General features: G+C 40.0%; 3 protein-coding genes across 4 annotated transcripts in view; 2 read left to right on the top strand and 1 right to left on the bottom strand.

The window, feature by feature from the left end:
* The window catches only part of epha2b (eph receptor A2 b), a 32,398-nt gene extending 28,078 nt beyond the window's left edge, over window positions 1–4,320 (top strand). For both annotated transcript variants that reach the window (XM_088409084.1, XM_088409085.1), the window contains 2 exons: window positions 964–1,119; window positions 2,982–4,320. In XM_088409084.1, coding sequence (XP_088265210.1) covers window positions 964–1,119; window positions 2,982–3,090 — 265 coding nt within the window. In that variant the 3' untranslated portion in view covers window positions 3,091–4,320. The remainder of the gene's footprint in view (window positions 1–963; window positions 1,120–2,981) is intronic.
* Window positions 4,321–5,421: 1,101 nt separating this feature from the next.
* clcnk (chloride voltage-gated channel K) overlaps window positions 5,422–18,442 on the top strand; it is a 44,422-nt gene continuing 31,401 nt past the window's right edge. The window contains exon 1 of the mRNA XM_088441562.1: window positions 5,422–5,565. The gene's annotated coding sequence lies outside the window, so the exon portion shown is untranslated. The remainder of the gene's footprint in view (window positions 5,566–18,442) is intronic.
* On the bottom strand, window positions 10,893–16,367 carry hspb7 (heat shock protein family B (small) member 7). The gene is made up of 3 exons (XM_088407998.1): window positions 16,032–16,367; window positions 12,575–12,699; window positions 10,893–11,888 (listed from the first exon to the last, which is right to left on the bottom strand). The coding sequence occupies exons 1-3, from the start codon at window positions 16,192–16,194 to the stop codon at window positions 11,709–11,711; spliced, it is 468 nt and encodes a 155-aa protein (XP_088264124.1). The 5' UTR covers window positions 16,195–16,367; the 3' UTR covers window positions 10,893–11,708.

Below are 18,442 nucleotides of genomic sequence, written 5' to 3'. Positions count from 1 at the left end.
CAAAGCGCTTTACATGACCGCTCATGAATTAGCTAGTGATGATGCAGCATCAAGAGCAACTTGTGATGTTGAGCGTCTTGCTCGGTAACATGTTGAAAGGGTCACAATGGTTGGGAAACCTACGTGTGGTAGCTAACGTCATTACCATTGAGCAGTGCTGCCAGTAAATGTTCTTTTAAAAAAAAAAATGGGCCTCATGCATTTTTTTTTCCTTCTTTGAGCCTAGCTTTAAGCAAATGGCTCTAAAATATTGTAAAATTAACATCTCTGGCCAGTTTTGCTGGATTCTAGCAAATTTTTCCAAGCAGCATTTTATTAAATTAGTCATAAATTGTAGCATTTTTCTTAAAATTACACCCATGCAACGCTGTAATTCACCAAAGACAACCCCCCAAATCTTTCTAATTACTTGTTTTGTTAAAACAACAAATACAATACAGTAGATTTAAGTAAACATAATTCTAATTTGGATAGGAAAAAAAGGTAAAAAAAAAATCTAATTGTCTTTTTATCTTGTTTGGAAAAAAAATCTTAAAAAGTAAGCATTCCTTTGCTACACAAGACATTTTTCCTTTTTTGACCAAAAATAAGAATACAGTATATCTCTTATTTGTATTGTTTAAAAAACGGTCTTTTGCAGTGTGTGCACTGAATAAAAGACATTTTATGGTAGATGTCTTTCGCAGTGGCTGCAGCACTCATTGTAGAGAAACACAGACACGCTGTCTGTCTTATTGTATGAGAACGCAAGAAGGCATGTCGCTTTTTTTCTTTTTGTGACAGCGAGAAAGGACAAAAGGCTACCGCTGTCGTACCTCAGTCGTCACATTTTCCCTCACTGCTCCAACTGGTTTTCATCACAGAGTTTCTCCCTGCACTGTTATTAAAGTCCTCACTCATCTGCTTTATTATGATTATTGGTGTTATGATGGCGGGGGATTGACTTGTCTTGCCCTCCTGCAGCGTATCCATCCGCCTGCCCAGCGTCAGCGGTTCTGACGGCTCGCCCTTCAGGTCCGTGTCCGAGTGGCTGGAATCCATCAAGATGAGCCAGTACAGCGACAACTTCAGCTGCGCCGGCATCGTGAGCATGGACCAAGTCCTGCAGATGAAAAACGAGTAAGTGGGACACGCGCTCGCTCACGTTTGCTGACGCCACATATTCCTTTTTATATGATTGTGTTTTGGGGTTTTGCTCCATACGCCGTATTGCGAGAGTGTGTTTTTAGTCCCCGCGGGACATCTGTTCCCGACTTTGTCCAAATCTGTAAAATCGCTGGCGTCATTATCGTCTCCAGCCTCAGTCAGGACTTGTCAAATGCTTGTGATGGAAAAAGGAGGAAGAAAGACGTGGCTTTCTTTCTGAGGTCGCGCCATGTCTTCTTTCTCTCATTCCTTCATCCCTCCCTCTGCCCACACACTTTGCCCTAGGCGGCGCATTTGCAAACGCTCAAAAAGTCACTTTTGGCTGTTAAGGGCAAAAGACTTTTTGTGGCATTTTTTTTTTTTTCTCAAGAAACTGAAGGTGTGAGAGGAATTAAAGGGGAAGTGCTAACCCCTACTAGTTCCAAAACACTATCCAGATTTTTATTGTGTTCGTGGATTCTGAATTATGCTGTCAAATCCCCCTGTTTTGATCCAAGTGGAAATCACATTACAAAATGAGTGCTGGAATGAATCAGTTTTGTAAGTTGAGGTAGTAATGCAATTAATACTTTAACCAACACATTTTGTCACATTCTGTCGATTTGAAAATGATGCCAAATATGCTCGAGGGTGAGGTGAGAACCAATCACGGCTCAGTTTGCAAACTTCACATGAGCAAAGTCAGAAAACAATTGATTTGTCGTTGCAAATGTTACGTCACTTGACAGTGAGTACCAAAATGGCCGCTCCTAGAGATGGATACAATGGGTGTTTTTTGTCAACTCATCAGCAAAAAAACACAATATTCATTAGAATGTCGCGATTAAGCTTGTGGGGGTGCATAGAACATCATTGGGACGCGACTTGCCCATTAAGTCTTATCTTCTCACATGTATGGGAACACTTAGGAGGCAATTGAATGAAATTGCCCAAACATTTGGAGAAAAGCCTCAGTCAAGCACATCCTATCTGCTCGTTTGGGACAATAATGAGAGCCAGAGTTTTTTCCAAACGGGCGAGCCGCCAAAAGGAAGCCGCAAGAGGCATCTTCCTTGCCTGCCGTTTGCTTCTTAACTGGCTGTGATTTGGGACGATTGGGAAGCAGATGACAAATTCCTTTCAAGTGCTTGCCGTGGCCAATGGTGTGATTGCGCGCGGTTCCATCTGCAAACACTCTCAAGGCCACCGGCAGCCGAGCGAATCATTGTTAAATCATTAAAGCCGCTAATGAAGGCTTTGACTGAAGCGTTGTCCTTTCATGTTGTCGCGTCGAACCCGCTCCGCATGCATGAGTGCAAGCGGATGTTTAATGACTTCAAGGCACAGGAGCGTGAAATGTGCTGGAAGGAGGCCAGAGCCAAAACGCTCACCGAACGTCATGTCTACGATAGCCATCCAGTAATTTGAGTGCTTCGGTGCAAAAAGATATCGGAGGATATTATCATACGTGCTAGGAAAATCAAGTGCAACAAAGGTTAATTTTCATGATAGTCAACAAGGCGAGAAGGCCAACTTCAAATAAACTGAATTTACCGAATAATCTATGGCCTCCAATGCCTTGGCGCGTTTTAATTTTGCAGTTGTTCCTGGCAGCGTGTCACGGCATAACGGCTAACTTTACTATTGCCGTCACAAACTTTTGCTGCGGACGTAATCACAACATTCTGAAATCACGTTCAATCGCCAATTAAGGGCGCTCCTGTGGTATTGATGTCTCAAAATATTTTGACGGGGAAAGTCTATTTGCACCCAAATACCTCAGATGTTTGAGTTGGATATCTGAATAGCAAAAGAGTCAATAGCTGCAGCCCCAGTCATGTCTCTCTCTGTCACAGGGATATAAAGAACATCGGGGTGCGCCTGCCCGGCCATTTGAAAAGAATCGCCTACAGCATTTTGGGCTTGAAGGACCAGACCAGCACCCTGAGCGTGTTCGCAGTGTGAGCACCATTGCAAAAAGGATTTGAACTCAAACACTGAAGCGGCCAGCCCTTTGGACTACCGCCAGTTGAGCCGGAACGACACCGCAGGGACGGCACAAAGCAAAAACAAACATCCTTTCCACTTTTTCAGGAAATACACAAGTACACTCAAGTACTCCTCGTTCCTGTCGAAAAAAAGAAACGTCACTCGTGGGAATGGCTTCCAAACAGAAGGTGTGGCAGTGCGGGCGGAGAGAGCGAGAGAGAAGACCGGCTTCCACTTCCTGTTCAACCGGCGTGGACGCTCGAAACGAGCTGGGGATGGCCCAAAGCAAACTAAGCTATAATCTTGTAAGCAAAAAAGCCAGGCTTATGTATGAGGTACTCTGTAAATATTCCACTTTTCGTCGTAGTTGGGCGTTCACCCAAACCACTGGGATTAAAGAATTTCTAATGTAGCACTTCCTTTGACAATATTGTGGTTTTGGGTTGTCTGGTAGGGACAGGAAACGGCCTATGTTGTTAAAAATGAAAAGCAACGGTGCAAATGAGAAGGCACTCGATCTGATCTGCCGGTAATGAAGATAGAGTGACTAAGCGTTGCCAGAACGGGATAAAAAAGAAAAAAAGTCATGCGGATGAATCGTGTCGTGGTGGCCATGATTCCTCCTCACTAAATGATAGTTTGAAAGGCTTGTCTATTTTTGTAAACTACATTCAAATCCTCATGTGCCGTTCTGGAGGACGTGGGGAACAAACGCTTTGACAATGAAGTGGGACATTTTTTAAGTGCCTGTTTGATCTTTTTTTAATTGACGACTGCAAATTGTTGTGTTACTGATGTACACCTTTCTTGACTTGAATTTTTCAAATGATCCTTTTGTAGATGTAGCTTTGGAAAAGGGATTCTTTTTGTGTTACTTTTTTTATATGTCACTTAACAGATCATTTTGTACAGTTTTCACTATTTCTATCCAAAGCCATTTTAGCTGCCTCTCCAAAAACTATCCTTCATCAAAGACATAAAACCTTCATTTTTGCTTATGTTTTTTTTTTCAAATTGTATTTAATAGACTATTTATTTTTTACTTTTATTTATTCATCCTGATAAAACACTGAGCTTGGATTGGAATTGAACGTGGCTCTGTCATTCCCTTAAAAAAAAAAAAAAGCTGTGTCCCTGTTATTGTGGTAATCTGTTGAGTTTGCTTTCATGCATATGTGGAGCAATAAAGTCTTAAATCCAGATTTTTTGATACACAATGCTGTCACGTGTTGTGGATGCAAACATTTTGTATTATAATATTTGAAGCTATCATTGTTGGCAAATACTGACCCGCAGTGTGAGAAATTGAGGTTTGGCTTAATCCAGAAAAAAAAATGGTTTATTTAGACTGGAGAAATATGGAAACCGCTTCTTGCCATGAGTAATGATAAAACAGGTCAAATATTTTGACGTGGGAGCTCAAAATCAACAAAGAATGCTTAGAAAATCATCAGTGGAGGAAAATAAACACTTAAGGAGTGTTTAGGGTGAGAAATCACCATTGGAACATTGTCAAAAGCTCCAAAAAGTTAACTTTTGATGTTACGGCCGCTGTAATTTAAATGGTATCAAAAATACTAGTGGTAACAGCACAAGTTATCAGTAGTCCCGATTAAATCCGATATATTGGAGCCGTTTTATGCTTAAATAGAAATTACGAAATATAATTATAGAAAAATGTCCATTTCAAGAATTTCTGGGGGAAATACTTTATTGCTATAGTTAGTCTTTCTATCCAAACTCAAGTCAAAGTCAATTTTATTGTCAATTTCTTCACATGTGCTTAACATACAAAGGAATCGAAATTGCGTTTCTCACTATCCTCTGCACTTTACATGTACAAGCAATAAGCTATCTCATTGTTTTTTTTTTCCGAATTTTTGCATCAAAAGTACTCGTGGTATGGGTACAGTGACTACTCAAATGTTGTGTACATATATTGGTATCAGTCTGTTAAAAAGCGGTATCAGAAATCCCTATTTAAACCCAAATCATAATGAAAGAATGCTTAAGTAAAATTTTAGTTAATACATAGCGATTACGACTTTGCATCTGTATATAATTGCAATATAGTGTGTAATCGTTATGAATTCTTTAGTAGTATTGTCTTTAATACATTCGGAGTGATCCTTACGAAAAAGAAAAAACTATTGCCGTACTTTTAAGTTTTAATACCAGTACTAACCACAAGAAGGCAGATGGCGCTCGCCAGCGACTCCGAGATTGAAGTCTTGAAGAAGAGTGTGTCATGGCCGCCGCCGCCAGATCGATCGCAATAACAGTAATAACCCCCCACCCCCCAATGTTTTCCGTTTCTCTATAGTGCATGAATATATTATTCTATGATTAGTTGTCTTTTAATTGCGTCCTGTGATTTAATTGGACAAATGGCAGTTGTGATGGACTCCTCTCGAAGACGACTACCCACCCATAATTGATTTGTTCACACAAGTGAGTGAGACTTTGATTATGGGATTTGAATGATATGCAGGAAAAAACAAACAAACGCTGCAGTATATTGTTAAACACACAAAAAAAAAAAATTCTTGCTCATGTTGCCTTGCCGTTCTCTACTTTTTTGCCATCTTACAGGACCTTTTTTTGTTTTAATGCAAGGGATCCCTTTGCTGGGTGGGTGGAGAAATCCCATGACAGTATTTGCACTATTTGGGTATTTTGTATAATTGAGCGATGTTTTTATTTTTATGCACATTGGGCCAAATGTGCATAAAAATATCCCCGTGTTTTGTTCTTATTAAAAATGGCATTTTTGCCATATGTTTTGTTAGAAAGTGTGCAGTGCGATGTGGCCCTCCCAAGTAGCCATAAAAAAAAATTGTAGGCCGCTTCATCACTGAAGTTGCCTATTCCCGACAGACAATGAATGGGTTGGTCGATGATGTGCGGCACTGTGCTAAATGTAGTGTGAAACGGCCTTTACAGATGACTTGACTTTGAAATGTTGTGCCTTCAAATTAGGAATCTAGGGTAGGGTGAGCATAGTTTTTAAAATGAAAACCGCGGCACTACAGTTTTTGATGAAAATTAATTATGTAATAAATTTTCACCAGGAATTATTCATATCAAATTTAATCGCTAGACTATCTGGTGACTGGTGTTTGTGTAATTCCTATAGCTTGTCCCAAGTGCTATCTTGAATAACAGTTTAAAAACGCTAAACAGGTCAAAGGATTCACAAGTGTACAAATCTTTCTTGGTGCCAACGTTGGGCAGATTTGCGACCTCATTTTATGGCTGTACTGATTTTGCTTTGTCAAATAATGAACAATGTCTCCATATACTCCCTGCAGGTGTTGGTTGGTGCACTGAATATTTCTATAGATAATGTAATGTCCTACTGGTGGTCATTGCATGCACCTCCTGTCACACTCCACACTTTGTTTTGCTTATCGACGATGCTATTGATTGTCAATGCAAGCACATTTTTTTCAAACCATAAACTGAAAAGGAATTGTCACAACATACTTCTTGAAAACAGATGGGAAACTTACCACTACAAACGTTCATATCACTACTTTCTCACAATACTCTCCATGATTCTTCGACATAGAAACAGGAAGTAATTCTAGCCGCAATTCTAGAAAGTATTGAATATAAATGGTATTTTAAGAAATATGTGTGCGTAGTTCAGTACCAATAAATAAAAGAACAAGAAGAATTGACTGAATTAGCATTCTTCTTGTTATTTCAATTGTTTTTAGCAAGTCACAGGGCCCCGTCACTGGTAAGCTATTTTTAAGACAAAGACTTTCTCCTTATCCTCCACGCATGCCAAAAAGGTATTTAAAACAACAACAACAACAAAATAAACAGTGATTGCCATCTTGTTGAGTCATCTCCCCTAGCAACTAGTGATAGCATCAAAATAGCTTGGTCACTAACTCGTCCCTTGTAACGCACATCACTGGTTTTATGTGACACTTCTCTAAGAATCTAAGTAAAAATGTGTCTCTCTGAAGGTTGTTCAGCATTATCGCGCTCGCCGTCACTTCCAAAATGATTGATTGAAGTGACAAAGCCCTTGAATGCATTCTTCAGATAAGAAAAAGGAATGTCAATGTTTAAGTATCAAATATATCCATAAGAAAGGAGCCTGGGAACTGGGATTTGTCACTAAGTCTGTGGCGAGTCTTTGTCCTTGACTTCCAGCTGGCTGTGTGTTCTCGCCCCCCTCCGACCAATTGAAGGCCTCAAAATAGTTGCGGCTTTGTGTGGCAGCTCTAAACGGAGAAAGACATTTTCCATCCATTCTCTCACAGTGGCGGATTCTTTTTTTCTTTCCAATGCGAGATGGAAAAAGAGGGGCAGAGCCTGCCCGAGGTTGCTGATTGTACTGGTTGGGTTTATGCAAATCCAAACGTGAGCGTGTCCAAACCGAGGTGCGGCCGGCGGAGTTTTGCTTGATGTCCCTGTCGTCGGCTCTAATGGGATTATCCTCGCTCTGCATGGGCTGAATGTGTGCGAGTTTGTATCTTGTCATTAAGGACTGTAAATAACAGGCATGCATGGGGAGCCCGAGAGGAGGGAGGCCTGCTAGTGTTGCTGATGCTGGCAGCAGTTTTATACTTGGGGACACTGGATCCATGCTAAAGGTTTACGCGAGGTCACGTTAGCATGTTTGCCCATTGTGCCCATGGCGCGGGGACTCGCATTTCTTCTATCTCCTCGCGGCTTCTTGCACATCTTTTCCACGTGTGCAGGCCAGATGAGGATGACTGAAAGCTATAGCAGTTCATATAAAAGTTCTTTATCCTTCAGTTTTTTTTTCTCTTATGTCTTACTGCTTCCTCTTTGTCCTGAGTTGAAAAAAGGAAAGAGAGGGGGGAAAAAAAATGACGGCTGTGGAATTTACATCCTGGCTAACTTTAGCTCTGGGTTCCCGACCAGAAAACACATCCTCCAATTTCTGTCTATATTGGTCTTGCTGCGTCTTTCCTTATGTGCACCGTTCCCCTTCCAAGCCCTGCAGTGGCCCGACTGAAGGATTTTACGCCCTGTACTAACATGACATGCTCTTCAAAGCTCCCGTTTGAAACGTGAACTTAAACTCTCTCAGGTCATGTGGTGTCTAAAAGCCATGATAAAAACTTAGCTGCTGGTTATTTGTTATACAAGGCAACATGCGGGAATGACTCTGAAACATTACTTTCAGAGTTATCTCAGGATGCTTGATAGCATTTTTTGGGACCGATGCAGTCTTTATGTCCTAGAAGTAACTTATGCACAAGTTTCCTCATTTAAGAAATCCTCGGTTTTGTAAAGAATAGTGGATATTTTTCATTCAACATGTTCAATAGGGGGTTTTCGACAACAATCGAGTCGGCTGTGATTTTGACTTGGTGTTTAATTTTTCGGACGCGCTTTGTTTTAAGTTCAGAAAGACCGGTAATTTGTGTCGAACCAGTTTTTTATTTAATTCCTCCTCCACATTAGTGAGAAGCCTTTCAAGATTCCCCTCCAGAGCAGTATAAAATTGCATCATCAGCAAATAGTACTTTCTTCAAATTCTTCGTACCGCTACATGTGTCATTGAAATATAATATAAACAATACAGGACCAAGCACGGAGCCTTGTGAGCCCCATGTGTTAGCTTTGCTTGGTCTGATTTTTTTATGATTAAAATGTACACATTTGTTTTCTGTCATCTCGCTAAACTTTTTATTCATGTGCCAATACTCTAATTCCATATTGCTGTAATTTCCCCATTAGGACAGTATGATCTATCAAATGTTTTCTTCAAATCTACTTGATATTTTGTATCAGTGACAACTCAAGTTGTGTTGGATTTATTTATTTATTCGGTAATTGTGAAACTACAAGCTGAAGTAAACTTTATTGCCTTTTACCTGCGTGGCTTCAACAAATGTCAGGAAGCACAAGATTGTAGAATATTTTTGCTGTTCCCATAAAAAAAAACAAACAAAGACAGCTTTGCCTCACAATCCTTTTTATTTTAGCCAGCAGGATGCACACCCCTCTCCAAAGTGCTTGGATTTTCTTCCTCTACTGTTCTGTGCCCCTCTCTTCATTTCCGCCTGTCTGCATATGTTATGGAGACCATTAATCGTCCCTTGCGCAACAGGCACCTCAGCAGATAATTACAGCCATTAAAGCAATTAGGGAGCACATGGAGGGCAGGTTTTACTTTAGACCCCGAGGCTCTGCTCTCCTCTATCAGAAGGGCTGAGGTGGTCCACGCACAAGAGTAAGCCAAGCGGTTGAAGGCACTTCCTGTTGGTGTCGCCTTCACAGACCTCGCCAGCTTGGTGACCAGAAGCATTAGCCAGCAAAAGTTCTTCCCGCTCTCTCATCCTCTGAAGACTATTTTGGTGCTTCGGCAAACGGGAGGGAAGCAGACAGTGGTTTTGCAGCTTTTTTACACACACGCACACACACACACACACGCACGCACATCAGCACGCCTGTCATATCATGTGAGCCTTAGCCTAATATTATGCTCTCATTGTGTCTACCACTGTGGGAGTCCTTGCAGATGCGAGCGATTGTACTACAAGCTTCACATGTGCGAGCAAGCCGCAGAAAGTCCACCACACTTTTGCTTCCCTCGCCGCATTGGACGACAAAACCATCGTCCGTTGCGCGGCCTCTTCGGGGCTTTTCCCAGCATTCCCCCTGTTGTCCTTGGCGCACGTGTGTTAAGAAAATAAGAAGGAACAAGGAGCTGCTGTTTCAGGTTGTCTCGGGAAAAGATGTTCAAAATGAAAGAGGCGGTTTGACGATGAGGTCATATTCAGGATCGGGTCCAAGATAAACGATTATTGTCGGGACATAAAGGTCAATTCACGTCAAAACAAAAAAAGTCAGCTTGGGAACAGACTACATTTGCTGTTTTTTTTTTTTCCTCTAATGCTTGGTAAAATTGAATGTAATCATTTCGTGAAAGGTTAATGTGCTTGTGCAGTGCTGTTTATTTTGCATCATAGAGAGTTGTTTGAGTCTGAATGGCCAGGTCGCATTTACCGGCTCGCATGTGACAAACAAGTGACAAATGTCACAATTCTGCGCTCAAAAAACAAAACAACAGCAGCTGATGAGGCAGAGACAACTCAATGGAGGGACAGCTTGTGTATTTTGTCTATTTGTCTCTTTCTCACTCTTGCTTGCCTAAGAGAGACGTTGCTGGCACTGCACAAAACGCCATGACAAAAACCGTCACCCTTCTCTTCCTAAATTGACCCCTAAAATTTGACAGATTGAACATATTCTGGCCCTGCTATGACAGTCATTTCAACATGGCCAGGTACATCCCTCAACAGGTTAAGCATGCCCGCTCGCTTAGACGTCCCAACGTCCTCAATGTGCATAATAGCCAGTTTCGAGCTGTTTTGCGTTCAAACACAGTTCACATTCAGGTCACATTTATTTGGAAATGTGAACGACCTCACAAATAAAATCAGATTTCACTAAAAATCGGAATTGAGCATTAAGCCCTGCAGTGTGAACCTAGCCAAATGTCTCCACTTTCATTTCGCAGCAGCCAAAATGGTCAAATTGTAATCAATGTGTTTGAAATTAAGGGATTAGTAGATGATGCGCATCAGTGAAAGTTGAATATGCCAATATGCAATTAAGATGTGATCAGACCATGCCCAACATACACTCGCACGTGTGTGTGCGCAGTTTTTAAGGCAGTGAGCTATATTCAGAGTTATATTCACTGTTGCCTGTTGTCTCCCCCTGCTGGCCAAGAGATAGATTCTATTTTGTACACTACACAAAAGATCTTCAATACGTGCTTCAGTATTCCTTTTATTTGATCATTTTGCTTTATTATATGGTAGCCAGTGTTGGGAAAGTCGAACTGCAATTTTGACATTTAACCACAAGGGGTCAGACTGGCCCCAAGCAATATTCATCATAATGGCCTTTTCACAATGGACTTGTTTTCTCGGTGTTGACGGTGCAATACTGAGATTTCCCATATTTGGAAGCGTTTGCTTACCGGACTACCATGAAGAAGCATGAAAGCTTTGCTCACTTCACTGTGACCATAATATGGTCATGCACAATTTGAAAATAAGACAGTAAATACAGATGGTTGGATGTACAGTACTTGTAGAGGTCAGTGTTAGTTTTAGCCAACATATTAAACGTTAAACGATCCAGTTAAAGGCGATGGACAATCAGTATTTTTTTGTGTTTCTTTTCCATCTTGGTTTTTGTTGTTTCATTTGAAGTACAATAATAGTAGTTTAGCCTAAAATTTCTTGGAAATAACCTATGGTTTTCAACTTTTCATTTTGTCATGTCCAATGTTTTTATTTTTACTTTTTCAAAAGTTGTCATGTGTAATGTTTTAATAAAAATATGTTTCAAACACACCAGATACTTTTTAATAGGTGAGTCGCTGTTACAAATAATCAGTTTTCTCTAAGTGTTTTTACACTAACCTTTTTTTTCATGAGCAATACATTATGCAAACCTCTACATGACAAAAACACAAAAGCATCAGACTTTTTTTTTAACACACAAATGATAATATAGACTTATAATACATGACAAGCATTCATCTCAAGTGTGCAATCGAATTTTGTGTCAGTGCGCATCCCCATCTAGATCTTAATTTCAGTGCGAAAGGTTTGTGCGTGCTCATGTTTGGCCGGATGTCGCCGTGCCCGGACAGTTAGCTTCCCCTCGGCTCCAAGCGATGATGTAACTGAGGTGGGGTCCACATCTTCGGGTAGCTGGCACTTGTGGGTGAATGTGTTCATCACGGAACCGTCCTGGGCCAACTGCCAATCAAGGAAAAAAATGTCAGATCCAGCTCAAAACGTAAAATAACATTTTTTTTAAGTTGATAAAACTGCAGGTCACTTATTTTTCCGCTAGAGGACGCGATTTACTATTGCAGGGATTTTAGAATCTGAATTTGTTATGGTTGGCCTTCGTAGCACAATTTTGATTCCTGTCTTTTTTTCATATTCCTATTTATATTGAACATTTTCGTATCGACCTTCTTTTTGATCGTGAAAAATGCTTAGTTCCATAAATGAATAAATATCTTAAATAGTAATACACCTGGCACAGTTTATTGTAATATCTAACTCATTTCTACATTATATGTATTATATAGATTTTAAATAAATTGCTTATAGATGACTTGATTTTCCTCTGACAACTCAGACAATACTTTACATACAGAGCTCATCTCCAGTCATTATCGTGTATAACAGACTTTAGCTCTTTGGCTTTTGTGTTCTAATGAGCAACTTTGGAAGATAGATGTGATCCTGTTTTATTTCTGGCTTGTCTGTCAGAAAAATTGCACCACTAGTGAATGGAGAACCGTTGCTTCAAACCAGCTTAGAAGAAAACTCTTCTTTTGGACACTATTTATTGTCATCATGTGGGGCCCTTTTAAAAAGTTCCACAAAAAGAGGATTTCAGAACATGTCTAATCATATAAAACATTGCTTACTTTTTCTGCACGGACTTCAATTTGGTTGTTGGACGTGGTGACAATGACATCTTCTGGGGAGAAGTCTCGGACGTCCACAGTGAACTGGTACGAGTCCCCGAGCGCTTTGATCTTGCCGCTTCCACCTGTAAAAACAAACAGATTAACAAAAAGATGTAACAAAGAACAGGAAAGGAGGACTTGCACTCTTTTCCTAAAAACTGATTTCTCAAATAACTGCGCATATATATATATATATATATATATATATATATATATATATATATATATATATATATATATATATATATATATATATATATATATATATATATACATATATATATATATATATATACATATATATATATATATATATACATATATATATATATATATATATATATATATATATATATATTTATAATATATAGCTTTAAATAAGTTTCTTCTATTTTTTTAATAGAGATTGAACCCAAAACTTATTTCAAATCAATGTTATTCATTAATTAATGTTATTCATTAATTAAGCGACAGATTTGATAACAGTTTTGTTTCGCCCACCCATGGGCTTTTTGCTTTGTGGATTAGCATTAAATGAGGGATTTTTTTTTTTTTTAATACAGGTTATGTATTTTGTAAAATGTAAAAGTGCTCAATACTGTCGGTGTTATGATGCATAGATGAGTTGAGCAAGCATACTGTATGTCAGCGGTGACCAAGTGTAGACAGTGACAGCTGTGGTTGTGACCTCAGTCCAGAACGATACGACACACGCATGCACATATATGCGTGTGTGTGTCTACACCAGTAACTGGGCAACCGTTTGGTCATGCTTCGTGTGCAGGCGTCATCCAGATAGTCTGTGTGTGAAATCACACTGCTGGCAGGCTGGCCAAAATTCTTCAGCTTGTGTGTGTATATGTGTGTTTGTGTGTCTTCCGTCTACGGGACACCAATCATGGTTCCCAAAACAATTGTGTGATGTCCAGCGCACAAATTCCTGTGGGGTCCATTTAAAGGTCATCTGCTCACAGTATTCCTTTGTTTATCACGAGGGTTACGTTCGAAGAAATATGTGAAATCCCTAACCAGATGCCCAAGTCAAATCATCTAGAATGACTGAGCTTGTCACCATACTTTGAAGAAAAACAGCTCATGGCTGTAGGCGAAGAGTAACAGTTTGGGCACTCCAGGTGGAAAAAAAAAAAAAAAAAAAATCATTAATGGTAGATTTTCATACCCTTTATTGATACCTTCAAAATAAGAGAAAAAGTCTTCAAAATTTGGCGCACCCTGCGGAGTTAATACCATTGGAACGTTTCCTTCAGTGTGCACCTCTTGACGTAATCCACTGTGTTCGTAGTGTTTTTAGGATGATTATCCGTTTGTAGAATCCTCTCTTTAACTTCCCTGATGGCAGGCAGTGTCCAAAATTTGCTAAATATTTGTAGAATCCACTTATTCTTCTCCTTTTCAAATGTTTTATGTACCACCAAGTGCAATACAACTCCATTGCACAATTGATCCACCCCTGTGCTTAACAATTGGTCAAAGGTTCTTTTCATTCAATTCCGCATCCTTCTCCAAATGTACATAATGCTCTTTTGGCCAAATTTGAACCTCATTGGTCCACAGAACTTACTTTTAAAATGCATCAGGCTTGTCTATATGCTTTTCCAGATTATATATGTACAAATATCCCTTGATAATGGATTTATGTCAACATCCTCAGCGTCGGTCAGATTTTTTGTGTCAGATTTTGTCATCATACCTAAGTTTTGTTTTCCTTTTCTCCCATTCGTCTGAGCTGTAGTGTCTGATATTTGTCATGGTCTTTGAGTTCTTGCTTCTTTTTCCATTGTTCCTGATTACTGCCATTTCTTTCACTCCAAACAGAGAATGCTGGTATCTGAAATTGCATATGACCTTCTCCTGCCTGTTGAACATCAATTCTTCTCAGTATGAGTGTTCTGAACAAGCGCTTAGAAGCACATATGGTGCTGATTGTTAAGACGCATGTGATTGACATCAGCTGGTCTTTCCTGATGATGAACACGAACAATCTATGACATTGTCAAGTCTCAGATTTCTAAAGGGGGCAGCGCATGTGACAGTATAAACTCTGCAGGGTTCACCAACCTTTGCAGACCCGATAACTATAGAAATGAAACATTTTGGGAATTAATATATGAATGTCTGATGCATTTTAGATGTTTTTCAACCCTTTATTGTTTTTGCACTTTTTTTTTTTAACTTAAGGTGCCAAAACATTCGATCCCCAGTGTAGATTGTCAATTGAGAGCTTTGAATTGTCAGATCGGCTCTTTTTTCACCATGACTGCAGAGGCTTCATCGATCTGCCTTTCAATTTTCATGTCCTTTCTTCTCTCACTTGTGAGCAAGGCTTCAAGATCTTTGAATTTATTCATTTGGGGCAAGATCTCATCTGAGACCAAAAGAGGGCACTCTGCGCTTTCCGGACTGAGGACCATGTTGTCAGATTTAGAGGTGCTGATTCTTATCCCACCAGCTTCTCCTTCAGCTGCAAACTGCTCCAGCACAAGTTGTTTGGCTTAACGAAGCCAACAGAAGCACATGAACTGGAAAAAAAGCATAGATGCAGTTCTGAGGCCACTCGATGCCTCAGCTGCGCTCAGAAGTTATTTCCGTAAAGGATATGAACAGATCTGCACGGAAAAAGCAGCCTTGCCATAGCCCAACTCTCATGGGAACAAGTCCAACTTACCACTGGCAATGTGGACAAACTGACACCAGTTATACGGAGACCAAAAAGACAGTATCAGGGGGATTGGTTCCCTGAGGGAAACAGTCAAATGCCTTCTCCGTGTCAACAAAACAAATATCAACTGGCTGGGAAAACCTGCGATTGGCTGGCCACCAGTCCAAGGTGTCCCCCGCCTAGTGACAGCTGGGGTAGGCACCAGCATGCCAGTGGCCCGACAGAACAGAACAATCCAGAATCTGAGATTTGACTTCCTGACGCTCCCTGCCACTGCCACTGCCGGCTATAGACATCAAAAATCAATGTTAACTTGTCTGGCAGGGAATGAGTTAATAGTTCTCAGCGGACAGGCTCACGAGCGTGATCCTCATGTAGTTGGAACACATTTTCCAGTCCTCCTTTGTAAGAAGAAGGACCAGAACACCTCAAGCTATCAATCCAGAGGCACTGTCCCCAATGGACATGAAATGTTGCAGACCCATGTTAACCAGGGCAGGCCCATTACATTCAAAGCCAGCCCTATATACTTTGCTACTTTTCTCATTGCAAATGTACAGTACATCGATAATACCGTATATAAATAAATGATAAAACAAACACGGTCACGGAACAAATTAAACTTCTCAATTTAAGGCGTAACCGATTCGGTCAGATCCTGTGGCTATCATCTTGTCTCTCATGATCTCTGATACTGATCTTGTTACTATAAGCTTTAAAGTGCATTTGACTTACTGGAAAAGCCCAAGGTGTCACCCCCGGGCCTCATGAAGGGGCCAAAGTCCTCGGAAAACATGCCGTGATTCTTCTCCATGTACGGATTACTAGAGGAGGACGAGGACGACGTCTGATGGAAACTCCGCTCTGATCGGTAGGCAGATGAGTTGCTGGCACTCATGGATGGCCGAGGTCGCTTGGGGAGGCAGAGCGAAAGGAGAACGCAGGGAAGCTCACTTCTTATTGCAAATTCCAAATAAATGTGACAACACTTTTTGAAATCTTCTAATCAATCGTAATTTGTTTTGGATGAGGTCAATGCATCTTCTTATACCGTCACTCTTTGGCGGCCACTCCCCCCTTATGTCCCATATAAGCAGTGTTAGACCTTGTGTGGACAGGAGGTGTGCACGTGTGTGATAATGGTCTATTTTTGGCAGCACACGCCACCCAGCGACGGGAAGGCTCTGTGCTTGGAAAAGTTTATTGAGACCGTCTGCATGTGTACAAACAGTTGCCATTCCTGCTTTACCATCCCAAAATAGATTGTGTGTGTGTGTGTGTGTGTGTGTGTGTGTGTGCGTATGCATGTGTGTGTGTGTGTGTGTCATTGACTGTGCTGCATCACCCAACTACAGTGCTGTTCAACACGTGGCTCATGAGCCAAACCAGTTCATCATTTTTAAAATCTCTCTTCAGAGGTTTTTCGTATAAAATAAAAAGTGAATGCATATGATTATAATAGAATGTCGTTGTGTGCTGGTATCAGTAAATCTAATTTAATGCTTTTTTAATGCTGTGACAAGAACAGGACATTTCTTTTCAAACTGAGAGCAAATTGATTGAAACATGAAGACTATTTTCCAAATTATTTATATGACTCCTTTGCTCGAAATTGTATGTTTTTATTTTAAGTTTTGTCATTAATGGTGCAATTTTCCCACAGACGAGACAGAAATAATTCAGATGACGTATTAGAAGCGGTCTCTTAGAGATGCTGAATAAAATACGCCTAGAGATACGACTACAAATGTATTTCTAATGTTAAATAAATCAGAAATGTATGGCACAGCACTCTGTTTCAAGTCTTTTTTTTTTCAAACTAAACCAAAAAATGCTTTGCACTGGTTAGGGGGTATTTGTCTGAAAATATTTCACAAGGTGTCCAACATAGAGAAAATGTTGGTGACCCCATCACAGAGGACTGAAACAATTACTTTAAATAACTATTGTCTCCAAACAATTGATTATGATCCTTTATAAAAAAATAACAATTAGTAATACTCACCCTCACTACTCAAAAAACCAAGCAAAACTGCTGTTTTTTTTTTTTTTCTCTTTTTGCATTACAAAGATATGAGAGACAAACTAAGATGAGAACATGATGGAACATATCTTATCTCCGAGGTAAAGTCCGAGCCAAACAAAGATGGAAAGAATGCGCTGGAAAACAAAGCTGTCCGGGAGCGGGCGACTTAAAAGTGTCACGCTGCGTGTGTCTATTCATATCTGCAGCTCATGACGTCTGCCTGATGACATCCTAAACATTCCAATTCAATTTCAGGACTTTCTTAGTGTCCTTGATGATACATGTTGTTATGCCCAGGAAAAACTGTTTACATTGTTGATACATTCTTCAAGGCAATGACATCACAAGCTTTTGCACGTTCACATGGCGGCAAGCTTGTCATTACACTTGTTCCATATATACAGTGATCCCCCCTACTTCGCGGTTAATGGGGGGCTGTCAACCCCCCGCGAAGTAGGGTGTCAGTTCCTAGATTTCTATGTACGCCCCAATATAGGCGCAGTAACCATAAACAATCCTTTTTTGGGGTCATTTTTGGCGTATTTTATTTCCTTTCTCCTATTATTTAACATTACATTATCCTTATTAACATTATTGTATATTCATTAAATAACTAATATTACTTAGTTTATTGAGAATTTTTTCTCAGGACTGGTTATCTGCACCAAGAGCCAGGTGAAACAGTACGCAAGTCATCACGTTGAACTTTACATTTATTTTGGCTCATGTATGGTGTATCATGTAGTATCTGTTGAATAATAAATCAACAACAATCTTAAAGTCAGTAAACTAACATATAAACACTTAATCTATGAATTTATTGTATTTTTAGCCGACATTAGCGGGTTAGCAACAACTAACAACTACTAACTATAAAGTGCAACCTCTACTAAAACGAACACCTAAACAGAATAAACACTCATCGCTGACTAAACATAGGCAATAGCGTGCGTTATCAACATAAACGATAATAAACTATAAATATGAGTTTTCGTTGTCATTCACTTTGTCACCATAACTAGCCAAATGACGCAAAAAGAACGTAAAACTGGAAACGGAAATGCAAGGCGCCCCGACAAATTAAAAGCATACATTTCAAAATAAGCTTTTTTTGCTTTTT

The sequence above is a fragment of the Hippichthys cyanospilos genome, chromosome 2 (genome assembly GCF_059441005.1).
Source record: "Hippichthys cyanospilos isolate Australia breed blue-spotted pipefish chromosome 2, RoL_Hcya_1.0, whole genome shotgun sequence".
NCBI classification, from domain to species: domain Eukaryota; kingdom Metazoa; phylum Chordata; class Actinopteri; order Syngnathiformes; family Syngnathidae; genus Hippichthys; species Hippichthys cyanospilos.
The sequence above is the reverse complement of the archived record's forward strand: the minus strand, read 5'-3'. Positions and strand labels throughout refer to the sequence as shown.

Coding starts and splice junctions, on each gene's coding strand:
- hspb7 (XM_088407998.1), bottom strand. CDS start 16,194: ATGAGTGCCAGCAACTCATCTGCCTACCGATCAGAGCGGAGTTTCCAT. Junction 12,700..16,031: donor TGACACCTTGGGCTTTTCCA/GTAAGTCAAATG, acceptor TTGTTTTTACAG/GTGGAAGCGGCAAGATCAAA. Junction 11,889..12,574: donor TTGAAGTCCGTGCAGAAAAA/GTAAGCAATGTT, acceptor CTTGATTGGCAG/TTGGCCCAGGACGGTTCCGT.